The sequence below is a fragment of the Salvelinus alpinus genome, chromosome 16 (assembly GCF_045679555.1).
Source record: "Salvelinus alpinus chromosome 16, SLU_Salpinus.1, whole genome shotgun sequence".
Taxonomy (NCBI): Eukaryota; Metazoa; Chordata; class Actinopteri; order Salmoniformes; family Salmonidae; genus Salvelinus; species Salvelinus alpinus.
The window spans coordinates 33,684,074-33,710,457 of NC_092101.1; the positions used below are offsets into that span (position 1 = coordinate 33,684,074).

At 45.5% G+C, this 26,384-nt stretch overlaps 1 protein-coding gene across 1 annotated transcript in view; it reads left to right on the forward strand.

The window, feature by feature from the left end:
- Window positions 1-26,384, forward strand: part of LOC139541390 (KICSTOR complex protein SZT2-like) — a 173,931-nt gene that overhangs the window by 143,348 nt on the left and 4,199 nt on the right. Inside the window, exons 66-73 of the mRNA XM_071345992.1 lie at window positions 5,945-6,019; window positions 15,097-15,310; window positions 17,752-17,938; window positions 18,010-18,132; window positions 18,380-18,710; window positions 18,937-19,146; window positions 23,746-23,856; window positions 26,249-26,317. Coding sequence (XP_071202093.1) covers window positions 5,945-6,019; window positions 15,097-15,310; window positions 17,752-17,938; window positions 18,010-18,132; window positions 18,380-18,710; window positions 18,937-19,146; window positions 23,746-23,856; window positions 26,249-26,317 — 1,320 coding nt within the window. The remainder of the gene's footprint in view (window positions 1-5,944; window positions 6,020-15,096; window positions 15,311-17,751; window positions 17,939-18,009; window positions 18,133-18,379; window positions 18,711-18,936; window positions 19,147-23,745; window positions 23,857-26,248; window positions 26,318-26,384) is intronic.

A 26,384-nucleotide genomic window follows, 5' to 3' on the forward strand; every position in this document is an offset into this window, starting at 1 on the left:
AATGTAAAAGTTGTATTTTTTGTGATCCAATACATAATATAGTACACTTGTATTAATTTGGTTGTAACCCAGAGAAGTTAGAAAAAGTAACTGGATCCTCTGAGGTTGTGGAGGGATTCAAATTGTGGATTTAAATGAACATGAATCATCAGCGTACAATGACACCTTTATTTTTAAGTCCTGGATTTACAGTGTTTTAGCAATGTGCAAATAGTTGTAGTACGAATAACAGGAGAAGATAAATAAACAGATAAATATTGGTGATATTTTGCTACCTGTGGTGTTGACGTTTAGTTAGATATAGTTATTTATGTGTTCTAGGGCAGCAGTGTCTGGCTACTGGAACTTTTTAGGAACAGTCTGACAGAATCTGTGCAGAAGATCTAGGTGCTGCTGTAGGTCCTCCTTTGTTGGGGATAGAAGCACCAGATCATCTGCAAACAGTAGACATTTGAGTCCAGTAGGGTGAGGCCGGGTGCTGCACACTATTCTAGTGCCCTCGCCAATTCATTGATATTTATGGGGCTCAAGCTTGCATCCCTGTCACCCCACGGCCCTGGGGTCTCTCTCTTTCACTCTATATTACACCTCCAGCGCTCGCGGCACGCGCGCTCTCTCTACCGCTCTCTCTACTGCTATCTCTCCTTCTCTCTCGCTCTCTCTCTCTCTCTTGCAGTGCATGCTGGGAGTTTGAGTGTTTGGTGTGGAGGGCTCTGTCCTAACTTTTTTTCTGGATTCTGTTTTGGTCTTTTCTTTACATTTTATTTTCTAGGGTGGACGGTTAATGCACTATTTGTTTTAGCGGTATCCACAGGTTTTTTCAAAGTTAGGGTGGAAGAGGACAGAGTTCGTTTCCTGGGGTTTGGAAGGTGTGGTGTGCCCGATGGCTTCTCAGCCTAGTGCGGAGGAGACTCTGTCGTTACGGCATGAATTCAGGTGTGTTCCTGAGAATGGAGTTAAGGTGGTAGAATATTTTGTATGGGGTGTGTTTGTGCCAATTTCGCCTCTTTCTACCCTTTCGACAAGGGTGGTAGTTGCAAATTTGCCTCTGTTTATTACGGTTGATCAAATCAGGAAAGAGCGGAGTGGTTTTGGTAAGTTTGCTAGCGGTTTTCGTGTACTGTCGGCAGGTTTTCAGGCAGATGCTGTTAAGCATGTTGTTTTGTTCCGGAGGCAAGTGTTCATGTTTCTGAATAACAATGAGAAACAGCTAAATGTGCATTTTAAAGTGAGTCATGGGGAGGGGCTCTACGCAGGGTTTTCCAGCACAGATAGTCTACGGTGTTTGGAGTGTGGGGATTTGGGGCATAAGAGCTTTGCGTGCCCACATAAAGGCTGTAGACAAGGTGAGGGTACAAGCGCCCCCAGTGGGGGAAATCGAGGTCAACGTGCAGGGGGCAATGAGACGCAGACAGAAGGGGCTGGGCCTAGTCATGCCAGGGATGGTCGTGTAGATGAGGCTGGGCCTAGTCATGCCAGAGATGGTGGGGTAGCTGAGGCTGGGTCTAGTCACGTTATGCTATTGGATGAGGAGAGTATAGTGTGTAAGAGACTAGGGGGGAGGAGGAGGGTGTCAAGCGGAAAAGGAAAAAGGGGGAGAAGAATGGAGGTGGAAGGGGAGATGCTGGTGTGGTCAAAGGCACCAAGGAACCTTTGCCTGGTGCTGGGGGGGAGATGTCCTGACCAGAGAGGAAGGGCAGGTGGTCAGGATGGGAGATGGAGAGGAGGAGGAAAGTGAGTCTGAGGAAGAGGATGACGAGGAGGACTTTCTCAGACTCCTCTTCAATGGGTCCGGAGCTGACAGCCAGTCAAGCAGAGGGGTCAAAGTACACGTTGAGGGAACTGACAAAGTTCCTGAATGAGACCACGGGGGAAAAAGTTAATCTTGAGGCTTTTTTTTCTGATCCGAGAATGTTTGGAAGATCAGTACAACATGCTATGAAAAATGAGGGGCATGGTGTCCTCTCACCCAGGAAACAGTTTAGGTTGAGGAAGTGTGTTACAACAGTGCGTAAGGGTCTAACTTCAGACACTGTTTAGATTAATAGTTTCTTTCTGACACTGTTTTTTTTAGCTTTGCTATTGGTGTCTTTCTTTGCTGGATTTTCTCCCACTTCTTATGGAGACTCTACGGGTAGGCTCGCTCAATATAAATGGCACCAGAGATGTGGGAAAGAGGAGTGTGTTGGGTGAATATGTAAAACAAATAAAGTACAGGTGTTGTTTCTGCAAGAGACGCATAGTGATGTGGTGAATGAAGTCGATTGGGGGCTCTGGTGGGAAGGGGCAAGTGTGTTGAGCCATGGGACAAATTTTAGTGCAGGGGTGGCAGTCCTTTTTGTACCGGGTCTGTCTGTAAAAATTTGCTCCTCAAAGGAGGTGTGTAGGGGTAGGCTGCTTGTTGTAAAAGTAGAAATTAATAACATGGGTTTTGTCTTTATAAATGTGTTTGCGCCTAACACAGGGAGAGAGAGGGGGGTTCTATTTGGGAGTCGTAGACAGGAACTCTCACAGGTAGCGCCTAAGGAGACGCTGGTGGTCGGCGGGGACTAGAACTGTACAATGGATTTTACGAAAGACTGAAATGGGGGAGAGCCTCATTCAGTGTCAGTGGGAGTGTTAAGGGACATCATTAACCAGTTTGACCTAGTGGATGTTTGGAGAACTTAACATCCTGACACAAGACAGTATACATGGGTGAAGGTCTTTGGGGCTAGGGTGAGTGCAGCCCGACTTGATTGTTTTTACATGTCCAGGAATCAGAGCAATAGGCTGTTGGGCGCTACCTTTCTCCTGGTGGGGTTTTCGGATCATCACATAACCATGGCTCGGCTGTCTATTTCACCAGGGCCTCGGCAGGCATCCTATTGGAAGTTTAATGTAAAGCTCTTACAAGACGCCACTTTTTGCTCAGGTTTCCAGACTTTTTGGGAAAGGTGGGGGCAGCGAAGAGAGGAGTGTGAGTCTCTGAGTCAATGAAGGGATGTGGGGAAAGTCCAAATTCTGCTTTTCTGTCAACAGTATACAGCTCTCTCATCCTCAGAGGCTAGGATAGTATTGGGGGAACTGGAGCGTAGTATTAGTGAGATGGAGGTAGAGGGGCAAGGCAATGTAGGCCTCCAGGCTAATTTAGCTGAATTACGTAGGGACCTGGGCAGTTTTTTCCCGTTTAAAGCAAAGGGAGCACTTGTAAGAGCTAGGTTCTCAATGCCGAAGGAGATGGATGCTCCCAGCTCCTCCTCCTTTGGTTTGTAAAGACAGAGCAGTGAAGCCAAGGGTATGCATTGTCTACGGCTGTCTGATGGGCGGGTGACCTCTGTGGTGGGGGAGATGCGGGAGCGAACTGTGGAGTTGTATAGGGAAGAAATGTGTGATCCTATGTGTGCGCAGGTCTTGTTCGCAGAACTCCCTAAGCTCTCTCTGGCACAGCAAGATGAAATGGACATTCCTCTGTTGTCCCATGAACTGGCAGAGGCCGTAACCCAGATGTCCCCCGCCCATGCACCGGGGGTCGATGGACTCCCAGCGGAGTTTTATAGAAAATTCTGGGGAATAATTGGACTGGACTTCTTTTGCGTGTTGCGTGAATGCGTCGGGGTAGGAGAGTTGCCGATGAGCTGCCGTCGGGCGGCTCTGACTCTCCTGCCCTAATAAGGGGACTTGTGTGAACTTAAGAACTGGAGGCCTGTGGCATTGCTCTGTGCAAACTACAAGATATTTGCCAAAGTCTTACCTAACAGACTGAAGTCCCATCTAGGATAGTACATAAGGACCAAACATATTGTGTACCGGGACGCTCAATCACGGACAACTTGTTCTTAATCAGGGACATGTTGGAATTGTCGAGAGGTTCTAATGTGAACTTTGGACTGGTCTCTTTAGATCAAGAGAAGGCTGTTGATAGAGTGGACCATGAATATCTGTTTAATGTGATTTTGGGGTTTGTGTAAAAGTTTTTGACCTTTGTGAAGGTCAGTAGGCCAGTCTGTGTGAGATGCGGCATTCGACAAGGATGCCCTCTATTGGGGCAGTTATATACACTAGCCATTGAGCCTTTTTTGCGCCTGCTACGTAAGAGACTGCAGGGAGTGTGCTGGACAGGCATGGGTGTGGTGACAGGCATAGCAGTGTCAGCGTCTACAGATGGCGTTTCTGTGATGATCAGGATATGCAGGCACTAGAGACTAGTCTGAAGGTGTACGAGGAAGCTTCGTCTGCTAAGGTAAACTGGGGCAAGAGCAAAGCTCTGTTATGGGGGGATAGGACCCCTCTGCTTCCAGGGGGTTTGCAGTGAGGTTGTGAATGGCTTTAAATGTTGGGGGTGTACATGGGCTCAGAGAGGTGGGTCAGGAAGAACTGGGAGGGGCTGTCACAGGCAGTGGTGTCAAGACTGGCCAGGTGGAGGTGGCTCCTGTCCCAAGTGTCATATAGAGGGAGGGTGCTGATAATCAACAACCTGGTGGCATCTTCCCTGTGGCATAAACTGGCTGTCCTCAACCCCCCCGCCGGTCTGCTCGCAGACCTGCAACGCAAGCTGGTGGACTTTTTCTGGTCGGGCCATCACTGGCTGAGGGTTGCAGTGTTGTACATGACCGTCCACGAAGGAGGACAGAGCCTGGTGGAACTGGAGAGTAGAGTGGCTTCTTTCGGACTAAAGGTGGTGCAGAGACTGCTGTACCATACTGATGTCGGCTGGAGGGAACCAGCATGCGCGCTGCTGAGGAGAGCTGGCAGATTAGGGTTGGACCGGCAGCTATTCCTCATGAGGCTGGAGGGGCTAAGTACCACAGGTCTCTCTGATTTTTACTCTGCAGTGCTGAGGGCCTGGCAGCTGCTAAGGCCCCCACGAGAAGGGGGTGTGGAGCCTGGGCTGTGGGTGTGGGAGGAGCCTATCTTCCACAACCCAGCCATCCCTTTGAGATCGGTTCAGTCGGCGGATGGCAGCGGGTTTATAAAGGCTGGGTGACCTGCGACTGCTGGGAGAGGAAGGGTGGAAAATCCCGTAAGTCCTGGCACAACAAACAGGAATAAATTCTCTTAGGATGCTGGAGAGATTCCTGGAGGAGGTCCAGGAGGCACTGTCTGAGCCGGTAAGAGGGGTTTTTGAGCTGCCAAAGGGGAGGGGCCACCAATGTTTCCGCCACTGGAGGTGACAGCAGAGACTGGAGACTGGCGAGGGGGTCTGGAGGACTTGTTTGATTTTAACACTCTGAGCCTGGGGGAGTTTGAAGGGGTGGGAGGTAAAGTCCTTTATAACCTCTGTGTTAAAGTGAGGAACGTTAGGAGCCTAACAGGAGTGAAGACACATCAGTGGCAGGGGATATGTGGGGTGGAGAGTATGGTGGGTTTTAGATGGAGGGGACCTCCAGTGGAGAGTTCTACATGGAGCCCTGGCCACTAACAGCTAGTTGGCATGGGTTGAACCGGGAGTCGGGCAGGGGTGTCCTTTCTGTGATTCATGTGTTTTCTGTTTGCGCCAAGTTAATGCCATTAATGCCTCTGTTGTAATGTCTGTGTGAGAGGTTGGGGGTGGAGTTTACTGTTGGGGTGTTTATAATGGGGTACGCTCTCTCTCTCTCGTGCTCTCTCTCTGTCTATGTGTGTGTGTCTCTTACTCCATATTACACATTCACCCCTCCTACTCCATTAGCTTAACATGGGCCTCAGGTTTAGATTATGTGCCATCATTATGTGCAATTTGACTCAAGGCCTTAAAGACAGAAGAGTTTAGTTTAAATGGGTCTTTCCTACTGAGTATTTTATGCATTATTCTCACACTGTAGGAGATGTGTTTAGAACTGTTTGTCATTGTAACCACACACCCACCACATAATTCATGAGAAATGATATCTGTTGAGGCCTGAGTAGTATAGTAGCACAGTGTATGATATTCTATCCAGTATATCATCTCTCTCCTTCTTCTCTCCTTCTCTGTCTCTCTCAGGGTTGTTACTTCTGTGTGAAGCAGTATGCTCTGGAGTGTTCACGCATCCCCATGGGTCAGACCGTCAACTCTCAGGTAACATTATGGCATCTCTATCTCTGGTGCTGTAAGTTAGACCACAGAGCCGGGCCCAAGAAACCAGGCCATAGCCTCCTCTAGGTATGTATGGGGCTGAGAAAAGAAGGATGATTAAAGAGAGAGACAGATAAGATATTGTAATCCGCTTGGTTCCACACATCTTTCTGTATCATCATGGTGACTTTACACCTCCCTGGCTATGGTGTGATTCACTTGAATCGCTCTTCCTCCCTCCCTTCCCCTCTCTCCATCCATCCATCCTCCCTCTCTTTATCGCTATCTCCTGGGACTCAGTTGTCTCTCTCTCTCTCGCTCTTTCTCTGTCTCGCTCTTTCTCTGTCTCTCTCTCGCTCTTTCTCTGTCTCTCTCTCTCTGTCTGTAACGCTGGAGTGTGTCCAGGTTTTGCTCTAAATGAGGTGTAATTCAGTGTAAAGATGTGTAAACGACTGCTGTGTGTTTGCTGAGCGTCTCCAGATGTTGTCTCAGCTGGGAGGGAGGGTAAGCTCCCACAGATGCCTAACTCTCATCAGCATCTGGCCATCTACAACTATAAAGCCATCTGAAGTATTTTTTGTTATTGTTGCCATTTGTTTGTTTGTAAATGTGTGTGCTAGAAGCCAATTTTATTGTCTGACTCTTTCAGTTGTAACATTTCTGTTGAAACAACTAGATTGCCAAGAGAGATTTGAAACAGCCTTTCCACCATTTCCTTCTCAAGCCAAACTGTCTTATTATATGAAAGAAATCCATGGACTCACTTTGCAAAGCATTCTTTTCTCCTCTTTTATTACAGTTTTTCATAAGGATTGCCTGCCATACTGTATGTGGTATTCTAATCGACAAAAAAACATTATTGTACTCCTAACCCATATATTTCATGCTGGTAATTGCTTTGCCATGTAAACTATTAGGCAGAGTGTAGTGTGTGGGGTGAGTGATTAGCTACTGCAGCAGTCTGCCCACTCTTTGAACATAGCTAATGGACTGTGGTGTGGACTAGGGAGATGGCGAGATGGAGCTTGCAGCGGTACGTCTGGTCTGAACTCTAATGTACTAGACTAATGGCTGTGCTCAGCACTGCATACAGTGTACAGACTGACCCTGTGTTGTTAGAGAGCTGTTCACCATGTAGCCTCTCTCTGGCTCTGGCTAGCTCGGTCTTTCTCGCTCCCTATATTTCTTTCTCCTCTCTTTTTCTTTCTTTCTTCATCTTACTCCCTTTCTTGCTCTCATTTTCCTCTTATCTCTCCTCCTTGTGACGAATCAGTTTTCAGGTTGTGAGATGACTGTTATTTAATAGGATGCAGACAGGCAGGCAGAGAACAAGGTGTCACTGTGATGCTCACCGTTTCCCCTCAACGTGTTGGTAACTGCCTCAAAGTGACGTATGTTAGTCTGAGCAGACAGAGCAAGAGAGCGTTCTCTTTAATCACAGTGATTAGAGTTTGAGATGAGCCATTGCGGTTGCAGAGTCCATCTCGATGCACAGCAGGGTGGTAGACATGTCTGTTAAGCTCTGGAGTAGATGAGTGAGTGAAGCGAGAGATGGTGTGTGTGTGGTTTATAATTGGACTCTGTCAGCCTCAGTTCCCCTCAGTGTTGACTGTTGTCTTCGTGGCCTGTCTGACCTGGTCACGCTTGGTGCTCACACACACTAGTTTGTCACCTCTCTGTTCTAGATCATTCTAATCGTATTAATGTGAGTGTGTAGCAACACAATGAGTTTGTACGTGTCTTTGCATGTGGAATAGAGCGTATTTTTATAGGCACTAACTCCGCCATGGCTCTTTGGCCTATGGGGAAATTCATGTTTTTGGGGGGATGAAACGGTCTTATTTATTTATTTATTTCACCTTTATTTAACCAGGTAGGCAAGTTGGGAACACGTTCTCATTTACAATTGCGACCTGGCCAAGATAAAGCAAAGCAGTTCGACACATACAACAACACAGAGTAACACAAACATACAGTCAATAATATAGTAGAACAATAAGTCTATATACAATGTGAGCAAGTGAGGTGAGATAAGGGAGGTAAAGGCAAAAAAAGGCCATGGTGGCGAAGTAAATACAATATAACAAGTAAAACACTGGAATGGTAGATTTGCAGTGGAAGAATGTGCAAAGTAGAGATAGAAATAATGGGGGGCAAAGGAGCAAAATAAATAAATAAATACAGTAGGTAAAGAGGTAGTTGTTTGGGCTAAATTATAAATGGGCTATGTACAGGTGCAGTAATCTATGAGCTGCTCTGACAGCTGGTGCTTAAAGCTAGTGAGGGAGATAAGTGTTTCCAGTTTCAGAGATTTTTGTAGTTCGTTCCAGTCATTGGCAGCAGAGAACTGGAAGGAGAGGCGGCCAAAGGAAGAATTGGTTTTGGGGGTGACCAGAGAGATATACCTGCTGGAGCGCGTGCAACAGGTAGATGCTGCTATGGTGACCAGCGAGCTGAGATAAGGGGGGACTTTACCTAGCAGGGTCTTGTAGATGACCTGGAGCCAGTGGGTTTGGCGACGAGTATGAAGCGAGGGCCAGCCAACGAGAGTGTACAGGTCGCAGTGGTGGGTAGTATATGGGGCTTTGGTGACAAAACGGATGGCACTGTGATAGACTGCATCCAATTTATTGAGTAGGGTTTTGGAGGCTATTTTGTAAATGACATCACCGAAGTCGAGGATTGGTAGGATGGTCAGTTTTACAAGGGAATGTTTGGCAGCATGAGTGAAGGATGCTTTGTTGCGGAATAGGAAGCCAATTCTAGATTTAACTTTGGATTGGAGATGTTTGATGTGAGTCTGGAAGGAGAGTTTACAGTCTAACCAGACACCTAGGTATTTGTAGTTGTCCACATATTCTAAGTCAGAGCCGTCCAGAGTAGTGATGTTGGACAGGCGGGCAGGTGCAGGCAGCGATCGGTTGAAGAGCATGCATTTAGTTTTACTTGTATTTAAGAGCAATTGGAGGCCACAGAAGGAGAGTTGTATGGCATTGAAGCTCGCCTGGAGGGTTGTTAACACAGTGTCCAAAGAAGGGCCAGAAGTATACAGAATGGTGTCGTCTGCGTAGAGGTGGATCAGAGACTCACCAGCAGCAAGAGCGACATCATTGATGTATACAGAGAAGAGAGTCGGTCCAAGAATTGAACCCTGTGGCACCCCCATAGAGACTGTCAGAGGCCCGGACAACAGACCCTCAGATTTGACACACTGAACTCTATCAGAAAAGTAGTTGGTGAACCAGGCGAGGCAATCATTTGAGAAACCAAGGCTGTCGAGTCTGCCGATGAGGATGTGGTGATTGACAGAGTCAAAATCCTTGGCCAGGTCAATGAATACGGCTGCACAGTATTGTTTCTTATCGATGGCGGTTAAGATATCGTTTAGGACCTTGAGTGTGGCTGAGGTGCACCCATGACCAGCTCTGAAACCAGATTGCACAATCTGTTTGTTGACTTGGCTTTCGAAGACCTTAGAAAGGCAGGGTAGGATAGATATAGGTCTGAGGCAGTTTGGGTCAAGAGTGTCCCCCCCTTTGAAGAGGGGGATGACCGCAGCTGCTTTCTAATATTTGGGAATCTCAGACGACACGAAAGAGAGGTTGAACAGGCTAGTAATAGGGGTGGCAACAATTTCAGCAGATAATTTTAGAAAGAAAGGCTCCAGATTATCTAGCCCGGCTGATTTGTAGGGGTCCAGATTTTGCAGCTCTTTCAGAACATCAGCTGACTGGATTTGGGAGAAGGAGAAATGGGGAAGGCTTGGGCGAGTAGCTATGGGGTGTGCAGTGCTGTTGACCGGGGTAGGGGTAGCCAGGTGGAAAGCATGGCCAGCCGTAGAAAAATGCTTATTGAAATTCTCAATTATAGTGGATTTGTCGGTGGTGACAGTGTTTCCTATCTTCAGTGCAGTGGGCAGCTGGGAGGAGGTGTTCTTATTCTCCATGGACTTTACAGTGTCCCAGAACTTTTTGGGGAGCAAATATCTGCTTGAAAAAGCTAGCCTTGGCTTTTCTAACTGCCTGTGTATATTGGTTTCTAGCTTCTCTGAAAAGTTGCATATCACGGGGGCTGTTCGATGCTAATGCAGAACGCCATAGGATGTTTTTGTGTTGGTTAAGGGCAGTCAGGTCTGGAGAGAACCAAGGGCTATATCTGTTCCTGGTTCTAAATTTCTTGAATGGGGCATGCTTATTTCAGATGGTGAGGAAGGCATTTTAAAAAAAATAACCAGGCATCCTCTACTGACGGGATGAGATCAATATCCTTCCAGGATACCCCGGCCAGGTCGATTAAAAAGGCCTGCTCGCTGAAGTGTTTCAGGGAGCGTTTGACAGTGATGAGTGGAGGTCGTTTGACCGCTGACCCATTACGGATGCAGGCAATGAGGCAGTGATCGCTGAGATCTTGGTTGAAAACAGCAGAGGTGTATTTAGAGGGCAAGTTGGTTAGGATGATATCTATGAGGGTGCCCGTGTTTACGGCTTTGGGGTGGTACCTGGTAGGTTCATTGATAATTTGTGTGAGATTGAGGGCATCAAGCTTAGATTGTAGGATGGCAGGGGTGTTAAGCATGTTCCAGTTTAGGTCGCCTAGCAGCACGAGCTCTGAAGATAGATGGGGGGCAATCAGTTCACATATGGTGTCCAGAGCACAGCTGTGGGCAGAGGGTGGTCTATAGCAGGCGGCAACGGTGAGTTTTTAGAGAGGTGGATTTTTAAAAGTAGAAGTTCAAATTGTTTGGGTACAGACCTGGATAGTAGGACAGAACTCTGCAGGCTATCTTTGCAGTAGATTGCAACACCGCCCCCTTTGGCCATTCTATCTTGTCTGAAAATTTTTGGTGGTCTTCCTAAGCCAGGATTCAGACACGGCTAAAACATCCGGGTTGGCAGAGTGTGCTAAAGCAGTGAATAAAACAAACTTAGGGAGGAGGCTTCTAATGTTAACATGCATGAAACCAAGGCTATTACGGTTACAGAAGTCATCAAAAGAGAGCGCCTGGGGAATAGGAGTGGAGCTAGGCACTGCAGGGCCTGGATTCACCTCTACATCACCAGAGGAACAGAGGAGGAATAGGATAAGGGTACGGCTAAAAGCTATGAGAATTGGTCGTCTAGAACGTCTGGAACAGAGCGTAAAGGAAGTTTCTGGGGGCGATAAAATAGTTTCAAGATATAATGTACAGACAAAGGTATGGTAGGATGTGAATACAGTGGAGGTAAACCTAGGTATTGAATGATGATGAGAGAGATATTGTCTCTAGAAACATCATTGAAACCAGGTGATGTCATCGCATATGTGGGTGGAGGAACTGAAAGGTTGGATAAGGTATAGTGAGCAGGGCTAGAGGCTCTTCAGTGAAATAAGCCAATAAACACTAACCAGAACAGCAATGGACAAGGCATATTGACATTAAGGAGAGGCATGTTTAGTCAAGTGATCGTAAGGGTCCAGTGAGTAGAGGTTGGTTCGGATCACGGCGATTCAGACAGCTAGCCGGGCTATCGGTAGCAAGCTAGCATTGGATGGAGGTCTGTTTTTAGCAGCCTCGTGCGTTTCCGTCGGTAGATTAGTGGGGTTCCGTGTGATAGAGGGTATCAATCAAATTGGCAAAATAGATATAGTTATAGTGACCCAAGAAAAAAAAAAGAAAAAAAATTGTCCGATAGACTTATTCAGATAGCAGCCGATAAGACAGCTAACGATTAGCGGGCCCCAGATGAGCGTTCAGGTAACATCGCGACGGAGGTGCCAGTTGGATAACTCCCTCGGGCAGATAACGTCGGTAGTCAGTCGTGAAGGCCCGGTGGGGCTCCGCATTGGCAGTAAAACGGGTCCGGATAGGTGATTGTAGCCCAGGAGTGGCTGATGGAACTCTTCAGCTGGCTAGCTCCGGAATAATTGATGTTTTCTCCGGGATCGACGTAAGCCAATAGACACACGGGTAGCAGCTAGCTAGCTGCGAAATCAAGGTTTAGAGCTTGCGGTTGAAATCCGGGGATATGGAGAAAAATAGGTCCGGTATGTTCTGGTCTGAGTCGCGTTGTACAAAAGTGGCGATAGATTAACGAGCTAAAGGAATAGCTGATGACCACAAACCGTGGTTAGCTGAAATACTAACGTTAGCCAGTAAACTGGCTAGCTTCAGGTTAGCTTCAGGTTAGCTTCAGGTTAGCTTCAGGCTAGCTTCTGGCTAGCTTCTGGCTAGCTTCAGGTTAGCTTCTGGCTAGCTTCATGTTAGCTTCAGGTTAGCTTCACAACTACTATTGTGGATTTTCAGATTTGAGGTAAATAATATTTTTTTTTGTAATTGGTGAGGCGGGTTGCAGGAAAGCGTTTTGAAGTTGAGTTTTTGGAAAATAAAATATATAAAAGATATGCAAAGAAAGGTGTAAATATATATATATATATATATACACGGGACAAGACGAGGACAAAATGACGTCTGACTGCTATGCCATCTTGGATGAGAATCTCTTAAGCCTGTGTTAACCTCAGAACTTATTTTATGTGTTTATCCCAAAACCCCATTATTTCCCCATCCATTTCCCCATAGGGATGACCAACGAACCAGAGGTAACTAATTTCCGTTTTTTAGGACTACAAGCTTGGGCTTTTGCATGTCTGATGTTCTTTGTTTGTCCATTTCCTTTCCTTCTGTGTGTGTCTGTGTATGTTTCTGTGAGTATTTGTCTGTGTCTGTCTAGTCCCATTTCATGTCCTCTCTCCATCAGGGCTCCCTCCTCACCTCAAAACCTTTCCGTCTCAAGCTATTCCCTGATGCCACACCAGTCTCTGACTCTGCAGTATGTCACAGAACTAGGGGCGTGGTGTCTCCCCCCTCTCTGCTTGCTGCAATGTCCCCTGATCCCTCTATCTACTTTATCTTTCGCTCTCTCTCTCTTTTTCTCTTTCTCTCTTTCTGAGGAATGATGATAGATTCAATCAGACAGAGGAAGCCATCTTCAGTGCAGCCTGGTGGAGCTCTGGGCTCCAATGTCATACTTCCCTACATGTTCTGTTCTGCTGTGACTTTTGGGTTCATCTCAGTCCTTTGTCTCAGTCTACATCTTCATCTTGCTGCTGGGCCAAACTGGCCAGAAGATGCTGAGCTTTGATTCGCTGTCTGTCTGTGGGTCATTGTGACCCTCCCTCCAAGCTCTTCCTGTATCAGTCTGTGTTTGTCATGCAGCTGGTGAATAAACTAGCCTAAATGCTACTCTTTTTGCAGAATACTTACTGTTACTGTCTTTCCCTGTGTTTTTCTTTGCAGCTCAAATCTGGAATGAGCAAACTTCTGACTTCCCCTGTCTTATTCAAGCATCTGTCTGTGATTTCTTTAGTACATTTATGAGTTCAAACTTCGTCACCTGTTCTGGGGTCTTGTGAGTTGGTGACCCATTGGTCCAAGGATTTGGGATCTTCTTCAAGCCTTCTGATATGCTCTAATCATGTCCGTGTCTGGCCCCGCCTTCCTTTCTCTCTCGCTCTACTCTAATCAACTCGTATGTGTTTTTTCTGCTTCCTGGATGGCCTCTGATTAAGAATCCTCCGTAGTATCGATTTTTGCAGCTCTAATCCACTGTCATCCTCTGTCGTTGTTGTAATATAAAGTCTCTTTTTTTTTTTAAATGTACTTTTTAACAAAGTTATATGTTTAACCTCCTCTTTGCTAGCACCTGTGAACAGTTTGAAAAGTTTAGCATGAACATTAGTACGTTCAAGTAAGTTTGAAAGGTATAACCAAAATAGTTTTTAGTTCCGAATGGCAGTTGGTAAATGCCTGAGCAATCACAGTGTTGACCCAGCAGTTAACAGGTCCCTAATACATGTTGGATTAAATAGTAACATAATTATATAGTATTATTAATAGTGTATCTCTGTGGCTTCACTGCTAAAGGGCAGTTTGTACCCCTAATCGCTTCAGTGGTCTTGTGGGCTCAGGAGTCAGAGGTTTCAGTTAATTAGGCTCCAGATCTCTCAATCTCCGCTGGGGAACACTGACCAACAGAACCATTAAACCACTTTGTACCAGCCTGTTCCGACTTCTGACATTACACTACTACAATGTTCTTGCCTTCAATCTCTTCTACAGTCTATACCACTGGAGAAATGTACTCTCTGTTTTCTGTGCTTTTATTTTATTGAAGGTGTCTGCCCTAGCCATTTTAGTTTGCGCTAAGTCTGGTACAAAACGTTCACTTCTTCAGAGAGGTGGTGAAAGGTTCAACTCGTTACGTTGACTTTAAAAGGAAAGGAAAATAACTTTTTCTTGATGTGTAATGAATGCCTCTTGACTAGTACTGGCATTAAATGTTTTTTCGCTGACTCTTTGATATGATAAGACCTATTTGCATTTGTTCCAGGCAAATGGTCAAGATGAAAGCAGCAGCAGTAATAGCATTTACCCTCCATCCCCCTCCAAACACCCCTCTCCGAACCGCAGTTCTTCGTATTGTGTTGTAATCACTGCATGCTCCAGTCTTTCACCTCAATCATTAGCATTTTGCCGTTAATGCTTTTGTAAGCCTCCGCTTTGATGTTGGATTTAATTAAATAAGATACAATTATGAAGTTGATTGATATCACAGTTGCTTACAAAAGCCTCTCACAAAGGAGGGGTGGTAGTAGAGGAGTAGAAGCACTTTAAGTGGATGCCGCCACAGATTGGGTGGATACATTTACATTTAAGTCATTTAGCAGACGCTCTTATCCAGAGCGACTTACAAACAGACAGACAATGGGCTCTGAGAACGGCTGAAACAGCAGGGAGGTTTTTCCTACCGATGTAGACGACTTTAATGGGTCTGCTATTACCATTAGACACTAGATGGATAGCAATGCAGAGAGAGGGAGAGGAGCTAGGCCTAACTTCACAAACATTTATTATTAAACATTGAATTGTGCATATGATACTGCCAATACTGGCTTGATATTAATTCAGATGATTGTGTGAATGGTAGGTCATGAGATCCTCTTCCTCTGGTTGAGGTGTGTGTGTGTGTCCGATCCCATTCCCACAGCCCTTACAGAAATCTGTAGTGAGTGTCTACACTGTGTCGCCCTCTCTCCTCCAGCTCTCCATGCTCTTCACGGAGGAGTGTGATAAGGTGATTGGCCTGATGCATGTGCACTCGTTCAGCTATGACTTCCACCTACGGGTGGTTCACCAGTCCCTGGTGGGCTGTCACATGACCCTGCAGCAGGGATACCAGCTGACCAGCTTCCTGGAGGACTTCATAGCTCATCACCCTGACATCCCCAAGTTCAGACGAAACCACGTCTTCCAGGGTGAGTCTGACTCAACCCACCTGAACAACTAAATCCTGAAAAGAGTCCCAGCAGTATGTATAAGGCCAGAATTAAAACCAACACAGATCAACAACCGGTGCTTTGCGGTTGACTTTTAAATGTGATTTCTGCTTGAGCTGAACAGTTAGCATGATCTCCATTGACAACTGGGAAATTGTATCATGGCGCCGGAGAAGATGGCTGACGTTTTGTGCTCCTAACCAAACGTGTTTTTTTTGCGTTGTTTGTAACTTATTGTTTTTACTTATTCTGTACATAATGTTGCTGCTACTGTTTCTTATGACCGAAAATAACTTCTTGTTTCTTATGACCGAAAATAACTTCTGGACATCAGAACAGCGATTACTCACCACGAACTGGCAGAAGCTTTTTTTTTTCTTTAACGAGTCCGACGAGCCCGACGTGAAGAGCATACTGCTTTCCCGGGAACAGGCCCAAATCCCCGTCATTTGCGTGAAAAGAGGACGGAGGTTGGGTTGCCTTCTGAGAATTCATAGGCGATCGAATTAACCCCCACTGCCTTCCATTCTACTAGCTAACATGCAATCATTGGAAAATAAAATAGACAACATACGAGGAAGATTAAACTACCAACGGGACATTGAAAACTGTAATATCTTATGCTTCAGAGTCGTGGCTGAACGACGACATTATCAACATAAATCTGGGTGGTTATACGCTGTATTGGCAGGATAGGACAGCGGCGTCTGGTAAGACAAGGGGGGGTGGACTATGTAAACAACAGCTGGTGCAGAATATCTAAGGAAGTCTTGAGGTTTTGCTCACCTGAGGTAGAGTATCTCATGATAAGCTGTAGACCACACTGTCTACCTAGAGAGTTTTCATCTGTATTTTTTGTAGCTGTCTACATACCACCACAAACTGATGCTGGCACTAAGAACGCACTCAATTAACTGTATTCCGCAATAAGCAAACAGGAAAACACTCATCCAGAGGTGTCGCGCCTAGTGGCCGGGGACTTTAATGCAGGGAAACTTAAATCGTCTTACCAAATTTCTATTAGCATGTTAAATGTGCAACCAGAGGGGGAAAAAACTCTAGACCACCTTTATGCCACACACAGAGATGCATACAAAGCTCTCCCTCGCCCTCCATTTGGCAAATCTGACCATAATTCTATCCAACTGATTCCTGCTTACAAGCTAAAATTAAAGCAGGAAGCCCCAGTGACTCGGTCAATTAAAAAGTGTTCAGATAAAGCAGATGCTAAGCTACAGGACTGTTTTGCTAGCACAGACTGGAATATGTTCCGGGATTCTTCCGATGTCATTGAGGAGTACACCACATCAGTCATTGGCTTCATCAATAAGTGCATCGATGACGTCGTCCCCACAGTGACCGTACATACATACCCCAACCAGAAGCCATGGATTACAGACAACATCCACACTGAGCTAAAGGCTAGAGCTGCCACTTTCAAGGAGCGGGACTCTAACCCGGAAGCTTATAAAAAATACCGCTATGCCCTCCAACGAACCATCAAACAGGAAAAGCCTCAATACAGGACTAAGGTCGAATCGTACCACACCGGCTCCGACGCTCGTCGTATGTGGCAGGGCTTGCAAACCATTACAGACTACAAAGGGAAGCACAGCCGAGAGCTGCCTAGTGACACAAGCCTACCAGACGAGCTAAACTACTTCTATGCTCGCTTCGAAAACATGCACTGAAACATGCATGAGAGCACCAGCTGTTCCGTACTACTGTGTGATCACACTCTCCGCAGCCGATGTGAGTAAGACCTTTAAACAGGTCAACATTCACAAGGCCGCAGGGCTAGACGGATTATCAGGACGTGTACTGCGAGCACGCACTGACCAACTGGCAAGTGTCTTCACTGACATTTTCAACCTCTCCATGTCAGAGTCTGTAATACAAACATGTTTCAAGCAGACCGTCATAGTCCCTGTGCCCAAGAACACCAAGGTAACCTGCTTAAATGACTACCGACTCATAGCACTCAAATCTGTAGCCATGAAGTGCTTTGAAAGGCTGATCATCGCTCACATCAACACCATTATCCCAGAAACCCTAGACCCACTCCAATTTGCATACCGCCCTAACAGATCCACAGATGATGCAATCTATATTGCACTCCACACTGCCCTTTCTCACCTGGACAAAAGGATTGTGGACAAAAAACCTGGACAAAAGGAATGTGAGATTCTCACCTATGTGAGAATGCTATTCATTAACTACATCTCAGCGTTCAACACATAGTGCTCTCAAAGCTCATCAATAAGCTAAGGACCCTGGGACTAAATACCTCCCTCTGCAACTGGATCCTGGACTTCCTGAAAGTCTATCGCTGTGCGTAGGCCGCTAATCTGTGTTGGGTTGAATCCAGGCCTATGTCCTGTCGGTAAACTTATGCTTCTGTCTGTTTGTCTGTCCATCAGGGAGTTTCTCCATCTCTACGGGGATGATCACAGCTCACCAGCTGTATAACTACATTACTGACCATGCTGTCACCTACGGCATGAAGCCCCTTCGCATGTCCAAGGCTGCAATGACCAGCGATGGCAAGAAGGGGGCACCACCCAGCAGTGACCTGCATGAGTACGGTCTGGTTGCACTGTGGAACAGGTAGGCTATGGACACACACACACCTCCGTGAATTAAACATACATTATGCATGACCTGTTCTTCTCATCTAGCTCGGGCTCTTACAAGGACCTTGAAGGCCTGCGTCACCATGACGATTTTGACGTGTCCCTGCTGGTGTGTCACAATGCCGCTCCGTTTGAGGAGCAGTCGGAGGGAGAGAGACATCTGCTGAGGTACAGAGAGATGAAAGGAGGGATTATATATCGCACAATGGAAGGTGGAAATCATTTTGGGAAAGGTTACAATTTCAGACAGTAGGTTGCTATTGAAAACAATAGGATAGTGTTCTGTACAGTAGGTTACATTAAAATGAAACTGTGCTGTACCAATAACTCTGTATGAAGTTGCATTGCAATAACATTGACTTATCTGTCTTCTCAATCTGTGTGTGTGACGTGTCCTTGCGTGTTTATGTTTCAGGCTGCGTTACTACGTGATAATGACCAGCCAGAGAGAGCTGTTCCCCCGGCTGACGGCTGACATGCGTCGCTTCAAAAAGCTTTCCCAGATACACCGTGAGGTCAGCGACCTGGCAGGAAGGGTTCCCCCTGAGAGAGGTACAGGACCAGGTGGGGTATTGGACCTTGAACTGGACCTCTGGGAGGAGACCCCCCCTGCAGCCTCAGCCCCAGACACCTTAATCTCTACCCCCAGCGTTGGGAACGAGTTCTATCCCCTGACTGGTCCCCAAGGGTCTGGGGCCCAGGATCTCCTCTACCCCTCTCATCTGTTCCCCCTGCTCAACCAGGAGGTAGGGTTCTCCAGGACCGCTAAGACTTCATTGTGTTTTTAACTTTTTAGTGCGTGTATTGATGTATTCACATGGATGAGGCAATTGTAGGTTACCATTTCTATACAATAGAAAATTAAATCAGCTTACCTATATCTTTATGTAGGAGTTATTGCATATATATTAAATTATAGGCTGTGTATTTTAAATTGGTCAAATAAATGTATTGATTCAATCATCAATCCAGGTGGGCTGTGCGCAGAGCCAGATCCAGGCGAGTGTGGAACAGGCCATGGGCCACTGTCGCAGGGACAACCTGTGGAGGAGGCTGTTCCATGGAGAACACCAGCACCTGGCCATGGACAAGCTCAAGCTGAGCAAACTTTCCTTCAGCGAACTGGAGGAGCTCCTCAACGCAGTGCAGAGTCAATCTGTAGGGGAGATCGACCCCCAGCTGGTAAAGAACACACTCTACCCTACTCTACTACAGACCACATCACCTCATCCCACTACTTCAGGCCACCTCATCCCACTACTTCAGGCCACCTCATCCCACTACTTCAGGCCACCTCATCCCACTACTTCAGGCCACCTCATCCCACTACTTCAGGCCACCTCATCCCACTACTTCAGGCCACCTCATCCCACTACTTCAGGCCACCTCATCCCACTACTTCAGGCCACCTCATCCCACTACTTCAGGCCACCTCATCCCACTACTTCAGGCCACCTCATCCCACTACTTCAGGCCACCTCATCCCACTACTTCAGGCCACCTCACCTCACCACTACATACCACACCAACTCACCTCACTACTTCATACCACACCAACTCACCTCACCAATACATACCACACCAACTCACCTCACTACTTCAGACCACACCACACCACCTCACTAATTCATACCACACCAACTCACCTCACCAATACATACCACACCAACTCACCTCACCAATACATACCACACCAACTCACCTCACTACTTCATACCACACCAACTCACCTCACCAATACATACCACACCAACTCACCTCACTACTTCATACCACACCAACTCACCTCACTACTTCATACCACACCAACTCACCTCACCACTACATACCACACCACCTCACTACTTCATACCACACCAACTCACCTCACCACTACATACCACACCAACTCACCTCACCACTACATACCACACCAACTCACCGCACTACTTCATACCACACCACACCACCTCACTACTTCATACCACACCAACTCACCTCACTTCTTCAGACCACACCACCTCATCTCACTACTGCAGGCCAACTCACCTCACTACTACATACCACCTCTTCTCAGCCTGCTGCTGTGTTGATTTGGCAGCAGGCACCTCTATAGCATGCTGCTCTGTTCGCTGGTCTCTCTGTTGAGGAATAATCTCAAAAGCCAATCAACACACTCTACTGTACACATACAGCATAATTATTGAGCCTACTACACCTATTATTAAAACACATCCGGTCGTTGATTGGATTGTGCCTCCATTCAGAGAGATTGGATGGTTCCAGTCAGATGTACACGTATTAGATGCAATAGCCTAATTTCCAGTATCATGCCATGTCTGTATTAGGTTATTGTGTTCCAGTCGTGATTGGATTTGGATAGGTACCTCTGCAGGTAGATAAGCATGTATTGTGTCAGTGCTGTAGCCTTGACTAGAGTTTCCTGTTAGTCTTGTATCCTTTTAAATGACTACCCATTAAAGTTATGCTTGTTAGATGGATACATTTGATTTAGTTAACAGCAGTAAGTCACTGAGAACAGATGATCCCTTCTACAATAATTAAACAACACTTCAATCCAGAGAATCATGAGAAGGGCTTATCAAGAAAAAGTTAAAAAGGACTAATTCCAGTTAGAAAGGAGTTGGAGCACTCAACAAAGTAAAATAGATCAAACTCCCTTTTACCTGGAATTAGTCTTTTGGAAGTTTTTCTTGGTATGCCATTCTCATGATTGTTGTCGTTGTTGAGCACCCATCCTTTTCTTTGTTTCCTGCAGAGTGGAGGCCCACCTGAACTCTGGCCACTTCAATTCAATAGTTAGTTACTGATGCTACCCATATAGCCTCCACTTGTTGGTTTTGTAAAATAAAGATCCCTATGGCCTTTCTTGAGAGCTCCAATCATTTCAATTATTCTTCATTATACTCAGTTTAAAGTACCCTGCTCCAATTACACGATGGTTGGAGCAACTATGCGTCTGTGATTTTCCAAATGTCTGGTGGGCGGGTGGCTTCTCGTGGAGATGGTATTCAAGGTTAATGCCCTCTTAGTCAGTAGAGAAGGAGGGTGGGCCAGGCCTGCTCAATCCTGCCTACTCGAGGAGACCGAGAGCCTCATAATCACAGAGGCTTGCATCTGTGTGTGTTGGAGAGGAGAGAAACAAAGCATCCTTGGACGACGGTGATAATCACAGAGGTGTGCGTGCATGTGCACATTTGTTGTTGGAGAGGAGAGAAACGCGGCTCGTCATCCATGGAGAAAGGAATCATGATAATCACAAGCTCTCTCTTAAAGCCCTTATACCTTCCCCGGAGCCAGTGGTTGTGGGTTCCTGGGCTGCTCACTCTGTGACTGACAGCTCCTCCAGGTCTAACAGCCTTCCCACTGTGCACTGCAGCAGCTCATCCCTTATGGTGCGGCAGGTAGAGAATAGAGCCGTATCCTCCCTATAATAACCACACAGGCGTTATCCTGACATCAACATAAGGATAGTGGTGCCGTCGTATCCCCCAGCACAGCTGGGAAACATGTCTATGCATACAGTATATCTGAATTGTGATGATGTGTAGTAGGATTTGGCTATGTGCAGTATGAGGTGTTACATAGATATGTGTTGTGTGTGGTTCGATTGGGTTTTTCTTGATCCTCTGTCATATCTCTGTTGTTGTGAGTCCCCACAGAGCTGCAGGATTTGCATCAGTCCTGCTGAAGACTGAATGTAGATGCTTTATTTTGATGATTCCCATAGGTTTCATCCATAACAAACTGTCGCGTCATCCACTCCATTTCTAGCTTGAAATCATCTTCTGAAGGCGATAGATACGTACCTCTGTGCTACCTACTCTGCTGTGCTACCTACTCTGCTGTGCTACCTACTCTGCTGTGCTACCTACTCTGCTGTGCTACCTACTCTGCTGTGCTACCTACTCTGCTGTGCTACCTACTCTGCTGTGCTACCTACTTACTCTGCGGTGCTACTTACTCTGCGGTGCTACCTACTCTGCTGTGCTACCTACTCTGCTGTGCTACCTACTCTGCCGCGCTGTGCTACTTACTCTGCGGTGCTACCTACTCTGCCGCGCTGTGCTACTTACTCTGCGGTGCTACCTACTCTGCCGCGCTGTGCTACCCCACCGTGCCAATGTCTTGTTACTGTATATCTATTCTGTGGTTACATCCCTATTCCCTATACAGTGCACTACTTTTGACCATGGCCCATAGGCTATGATCAAAAGTAGTGCACTATGTAGGGAATAGGGTACCATTTTGGATGCGGCCTGTGAGTTAGTTCCATACCCCTAACCCCTCTGGGCATGTCAGAAGTTTACATGCTGCTCACACCAAGGGGATAACACTCCGCTCCCAGAGGTCTACTCTGCCTACATGTGATAAGCAAATCTAGAAAATCCACAGCATCAAATCAATTTCAAACCAAATTGAACTACATATGGAATGTACAATGTGTCTGATGATACCCTTTGTTAGTGACTATTCCTTTAAATGATGTCTCTTTCATTATTAAATAAAAAATGATCTAATCTACCATGAGGTTGAAGCTTCTCAAAGTGCAGAAGGTCTTTTATTCTTCGTAGGATGTTAGCATGGATACTTCCCAAAATGGCGCCCTATTTCCTATATAGTGCACTACTTTTTAACAGTGCCCATAGGGCTGTGGTCAAAAGTAGTACACTATATAGGGAATAGGGTACCATGTGGGATACTGCTGTAGCTAAACGCTGCTTTGGTTCACAACATTTCTCAGTGGTCTTCCAATGTTTGGAAATTCAAGAACAAGTAAAGGACGGCAGTTACTATTGAGAATTAATATTGAGATGAATTTTAAAGCAAGAGTGCTTAGAAGCAAAGATCAGAAAGCTCCAACATTAGGCTACATATATAGGAAAAAAGGTGCCATTTGGGACAAGACAATGGTTTATAGTAGAGAGCTACCCTTTTTCTTTATTTTAGTGTGGAGGTATAGCTACAGTAGAGAGCTGCCCTCTTCAAAGAGATAGTTATGTATCTTAATCAACGCTGTGCTCTTCAAACTAGCTGTGTCTTTCCCACAGGGATCTCTGCATTTATCAACAGAAAAGTCCTAATTAAAAACCCAAACATCCTATTTATATGTCCATGTTAAAGAAGAAGTGGAATGGAAACTTCACAGTCAGTGATCTGAACACAGATTAAGAATGTAGTGAAGTATGGACTGTGAGAACTGAGTAGGCTCTGCAGCATTGCAGAGGTCGCCGTTGGAAAGCTCCCTACAGCTCACCCGCTGCCTCGTCTTCCCTTCCGATCCTCTTCTCTACTAATTTTCTGCTATTCATAGATGTATGCCAGGGAATCACTGATCATTGTCAGCCAAGCAATGTTTTATAAATGTTAGATTCAAAGCCAATTGAGTAATTGGCGTATACTATTTGGCCATGTTTTAATTTGCAAGGGAATATCTAGAAGAAGATTTTGAAAGATCTTAACTTAATTCCTGATGTATCCTTTTCTCAGTGTTTAGGCTCATTGTTCCTCCAATAGTAGGTCTTATGTAGCTGGTGCTGGTTTGAATTTGGGTGGTAACTGGTCAGTGTCAAGCATTTGTTTGTCTCTTGTTCAGATCTTCGGTTCGAAACATTGTACAATCAAACTTTGTGTGTTTTCAGCAATGTGCGGCCCATCATTCTTTCAAGGCTTCCTCTCCTCTGTTCCTATAGGGTCAAAACGTTTGCCGCAATAACACTGTGAGAGCATTCAGCACTGTGTGACCCAGGCCTCCATCTTTCTTTCAATGTGTTCCCACAGGGTTGTTTCTTGACCATGAGTCCCAGCTGGTACCAGAGTCTGATCAAAGTGCTGCTGACTCGCTTCCCTCAGAGCTGCCGACACTTTGACCAGAGTGGCATTCAGTATCTGGTAAGAACAAAACCACTAATATAACATATATACGGATATAAACACTACAAAAACATATATACTGAACAAAAATATAAATGCAAAATGCTACAATTTCAAATATTTTACTGAGTTAGTTCATATAAGGAAATCAGTCAATTGAAATAAATTCATTAGGCCTAATCTATGGATTTCACGACTGGGAATACCGATATGCATCTGTTGGTCACAGATACCTTTAACAAAAGGTTGGGGCGTGGATCAGAAAACGCATAGAGTTGATCAATTTGTTGATTGTGGCCTGTGGAATGTTGTCCCACTCCTCAATGGCTGTGCGAAGTTGCTGGATATTGGCGGGAACTGGAACACGCTGTCGTACACGTCGATCCAGGGCATCCCAAACATGCTCAATGGGTGACATGTCTGGTGAGTATGCAGGCCATGGAGAACTGGGAAATATTCAGCTTCCATGAATTGTGTACTGATCCTTGCATCATGGGGCCGTGCATTATCATGCTGAAACATGAGGTGACGGCGGCGGATGAATGGCACGACAATGGGCCTCAGGATCTCGTCACAGTATCTCTGTGCATTCAAATTGCAATCAATAAAATGCTGTTGTCCATAGCTTATACCTACCCATACCATAATCCCACCGCCACCATGAGGCACTCTGTTCACAACATTGACATCAGCAAACCGCTGATCAGCAAATCACACAACACCATACACGTGGTCTGCAGTTGAGGCCGGTTGGACGTAGTGCCAATTTCTCTAAAACGACATTGGAGGTGGCTTATAGTAAAGAAATTAACATTTAATTATCTGGCAACAGTTCTATTGGACATTCCTGCAGTCAGTATGCCAATTGCATGCTCCCTCAAACCTTGAGATATCTGTGGTGTTGTGTGACAAAATTGCACATTCTAGAGTGGTCTTTTATTGTCCCCAGCACAAGGTGCACCTGTGTAATGATCATGCTGTTTAATCAGCTTCTTGATATGCCACACCTGTCAGGTGGATAGATTAACTTGGCAAAGGAGAAATGCTCACCAACAGGGATGTAAACAAAATTTGAGAGAAATAAGCTTTTTGTGCATATGGAAAATGTCTGGTGCATATGGAAAATGTCTGGTATCTTTTCTTTCACTTCATGAAACATGGGGCCAACACTTTACATGTTGCGTTTATATTTGTGTTCAGTGTAAAAACTACAACTCCCTACAGCACTTTGTCCACAATTACACTACAATTAAAATCAACCACCACTAAATCAAGGTCATGTTCAGTAGAGCACATGTAACAAAATCTGCAATGGAAAAGGTAGCAAAACCTTTCTCCCTACTGAACACTACCATTCCAGTAAATTAAGAGGTGCTTTGTTCACTTAACTAGAGCTGTCCTCTTCATATGGAGTATGTACACACTTGCATACATAGGAATACAGCAGAGCACCACCAGCTGCTGTACCTCCAGCAGAATATAATGTAGAGAAACAGGGGAAAGCACCCCGCTAAGCAAATTAATTATCCCGTTTTCTCCTTCACATTCATTGTGATTGCATCCGCTTCAAGTCAAACTGTATCTTGACACTGCATGCAACAACATCAAAACTATCTCCTTGAGCTGCAGACGTTGTTATTAGCATGGGTGCCTGTATCAAAGTTCCTATAGCTCTGTCATTGGACTCCACTGTTTATATACGATATGTATTCAAGAAATATACTGTATCACTCTATATGTGTAATATTCTATAATGAATTCCATCCCCTATTTGATTTCAATGAATTTTGGAGGTGATCTTGTTAAGTTCTTATGGACTAATCCGCTATCAGGAACTGCCTCAAGTACCCTTGAACTTTTCTAAGGTTTCTCTCAGGCTTCTAACTTTTATTTGTGACAGGGGAAAGCAAGAACAATTTGAATGTGATGAAGGAAAAAATGTGTATATTAAAAAATCTAAAATTGAGAGACCTCTGCAGTTTGGAAGAAGGGTTTTAGCGTTGTGTAAAAATGTGAAATGCGGCTCTCAAGGGAGATTATGGGAGTCTTATGGGGAATGATTGTCGGTGTCAAGAGGTTAGTCACTACTTAGTTTGGTAATTGAGAGACTTGAGATCAAAAGAACATCCCCCTCACTACTTCTCTTCTGAAGATGTTCTGCCCTAGTACTGTAGATGGTGACATAAACTCAACCTGCCCTTCTCTCCCTAGCAAACATCAGTCACACACTATTCCTTTTTTTGTCCCAGAGAGCAAAATACTATAAATAGTTCAAACACAAGATCCCATTAACTGTAGTCAGTCACCTATTTTTGTTCAAAGTTATACTGTGGGGAATAGGGGGGATGGAATTGTAAGTCATTATAGCTTGAAATGAACAGCTGTTCTGCCGTTCCCTTCTTTCTTTCAGGCTGTCCTGAACCAGAAATTCACTGACTGCTTTGTTCTGGTCTTCCTTGAAAATCAGGCAGGAAAAACGGTGAGTCTTTGTGATGTCTTCCCCTTGTTATGCTCTTTATAGCATTCTATAGCTACACTATATGAAT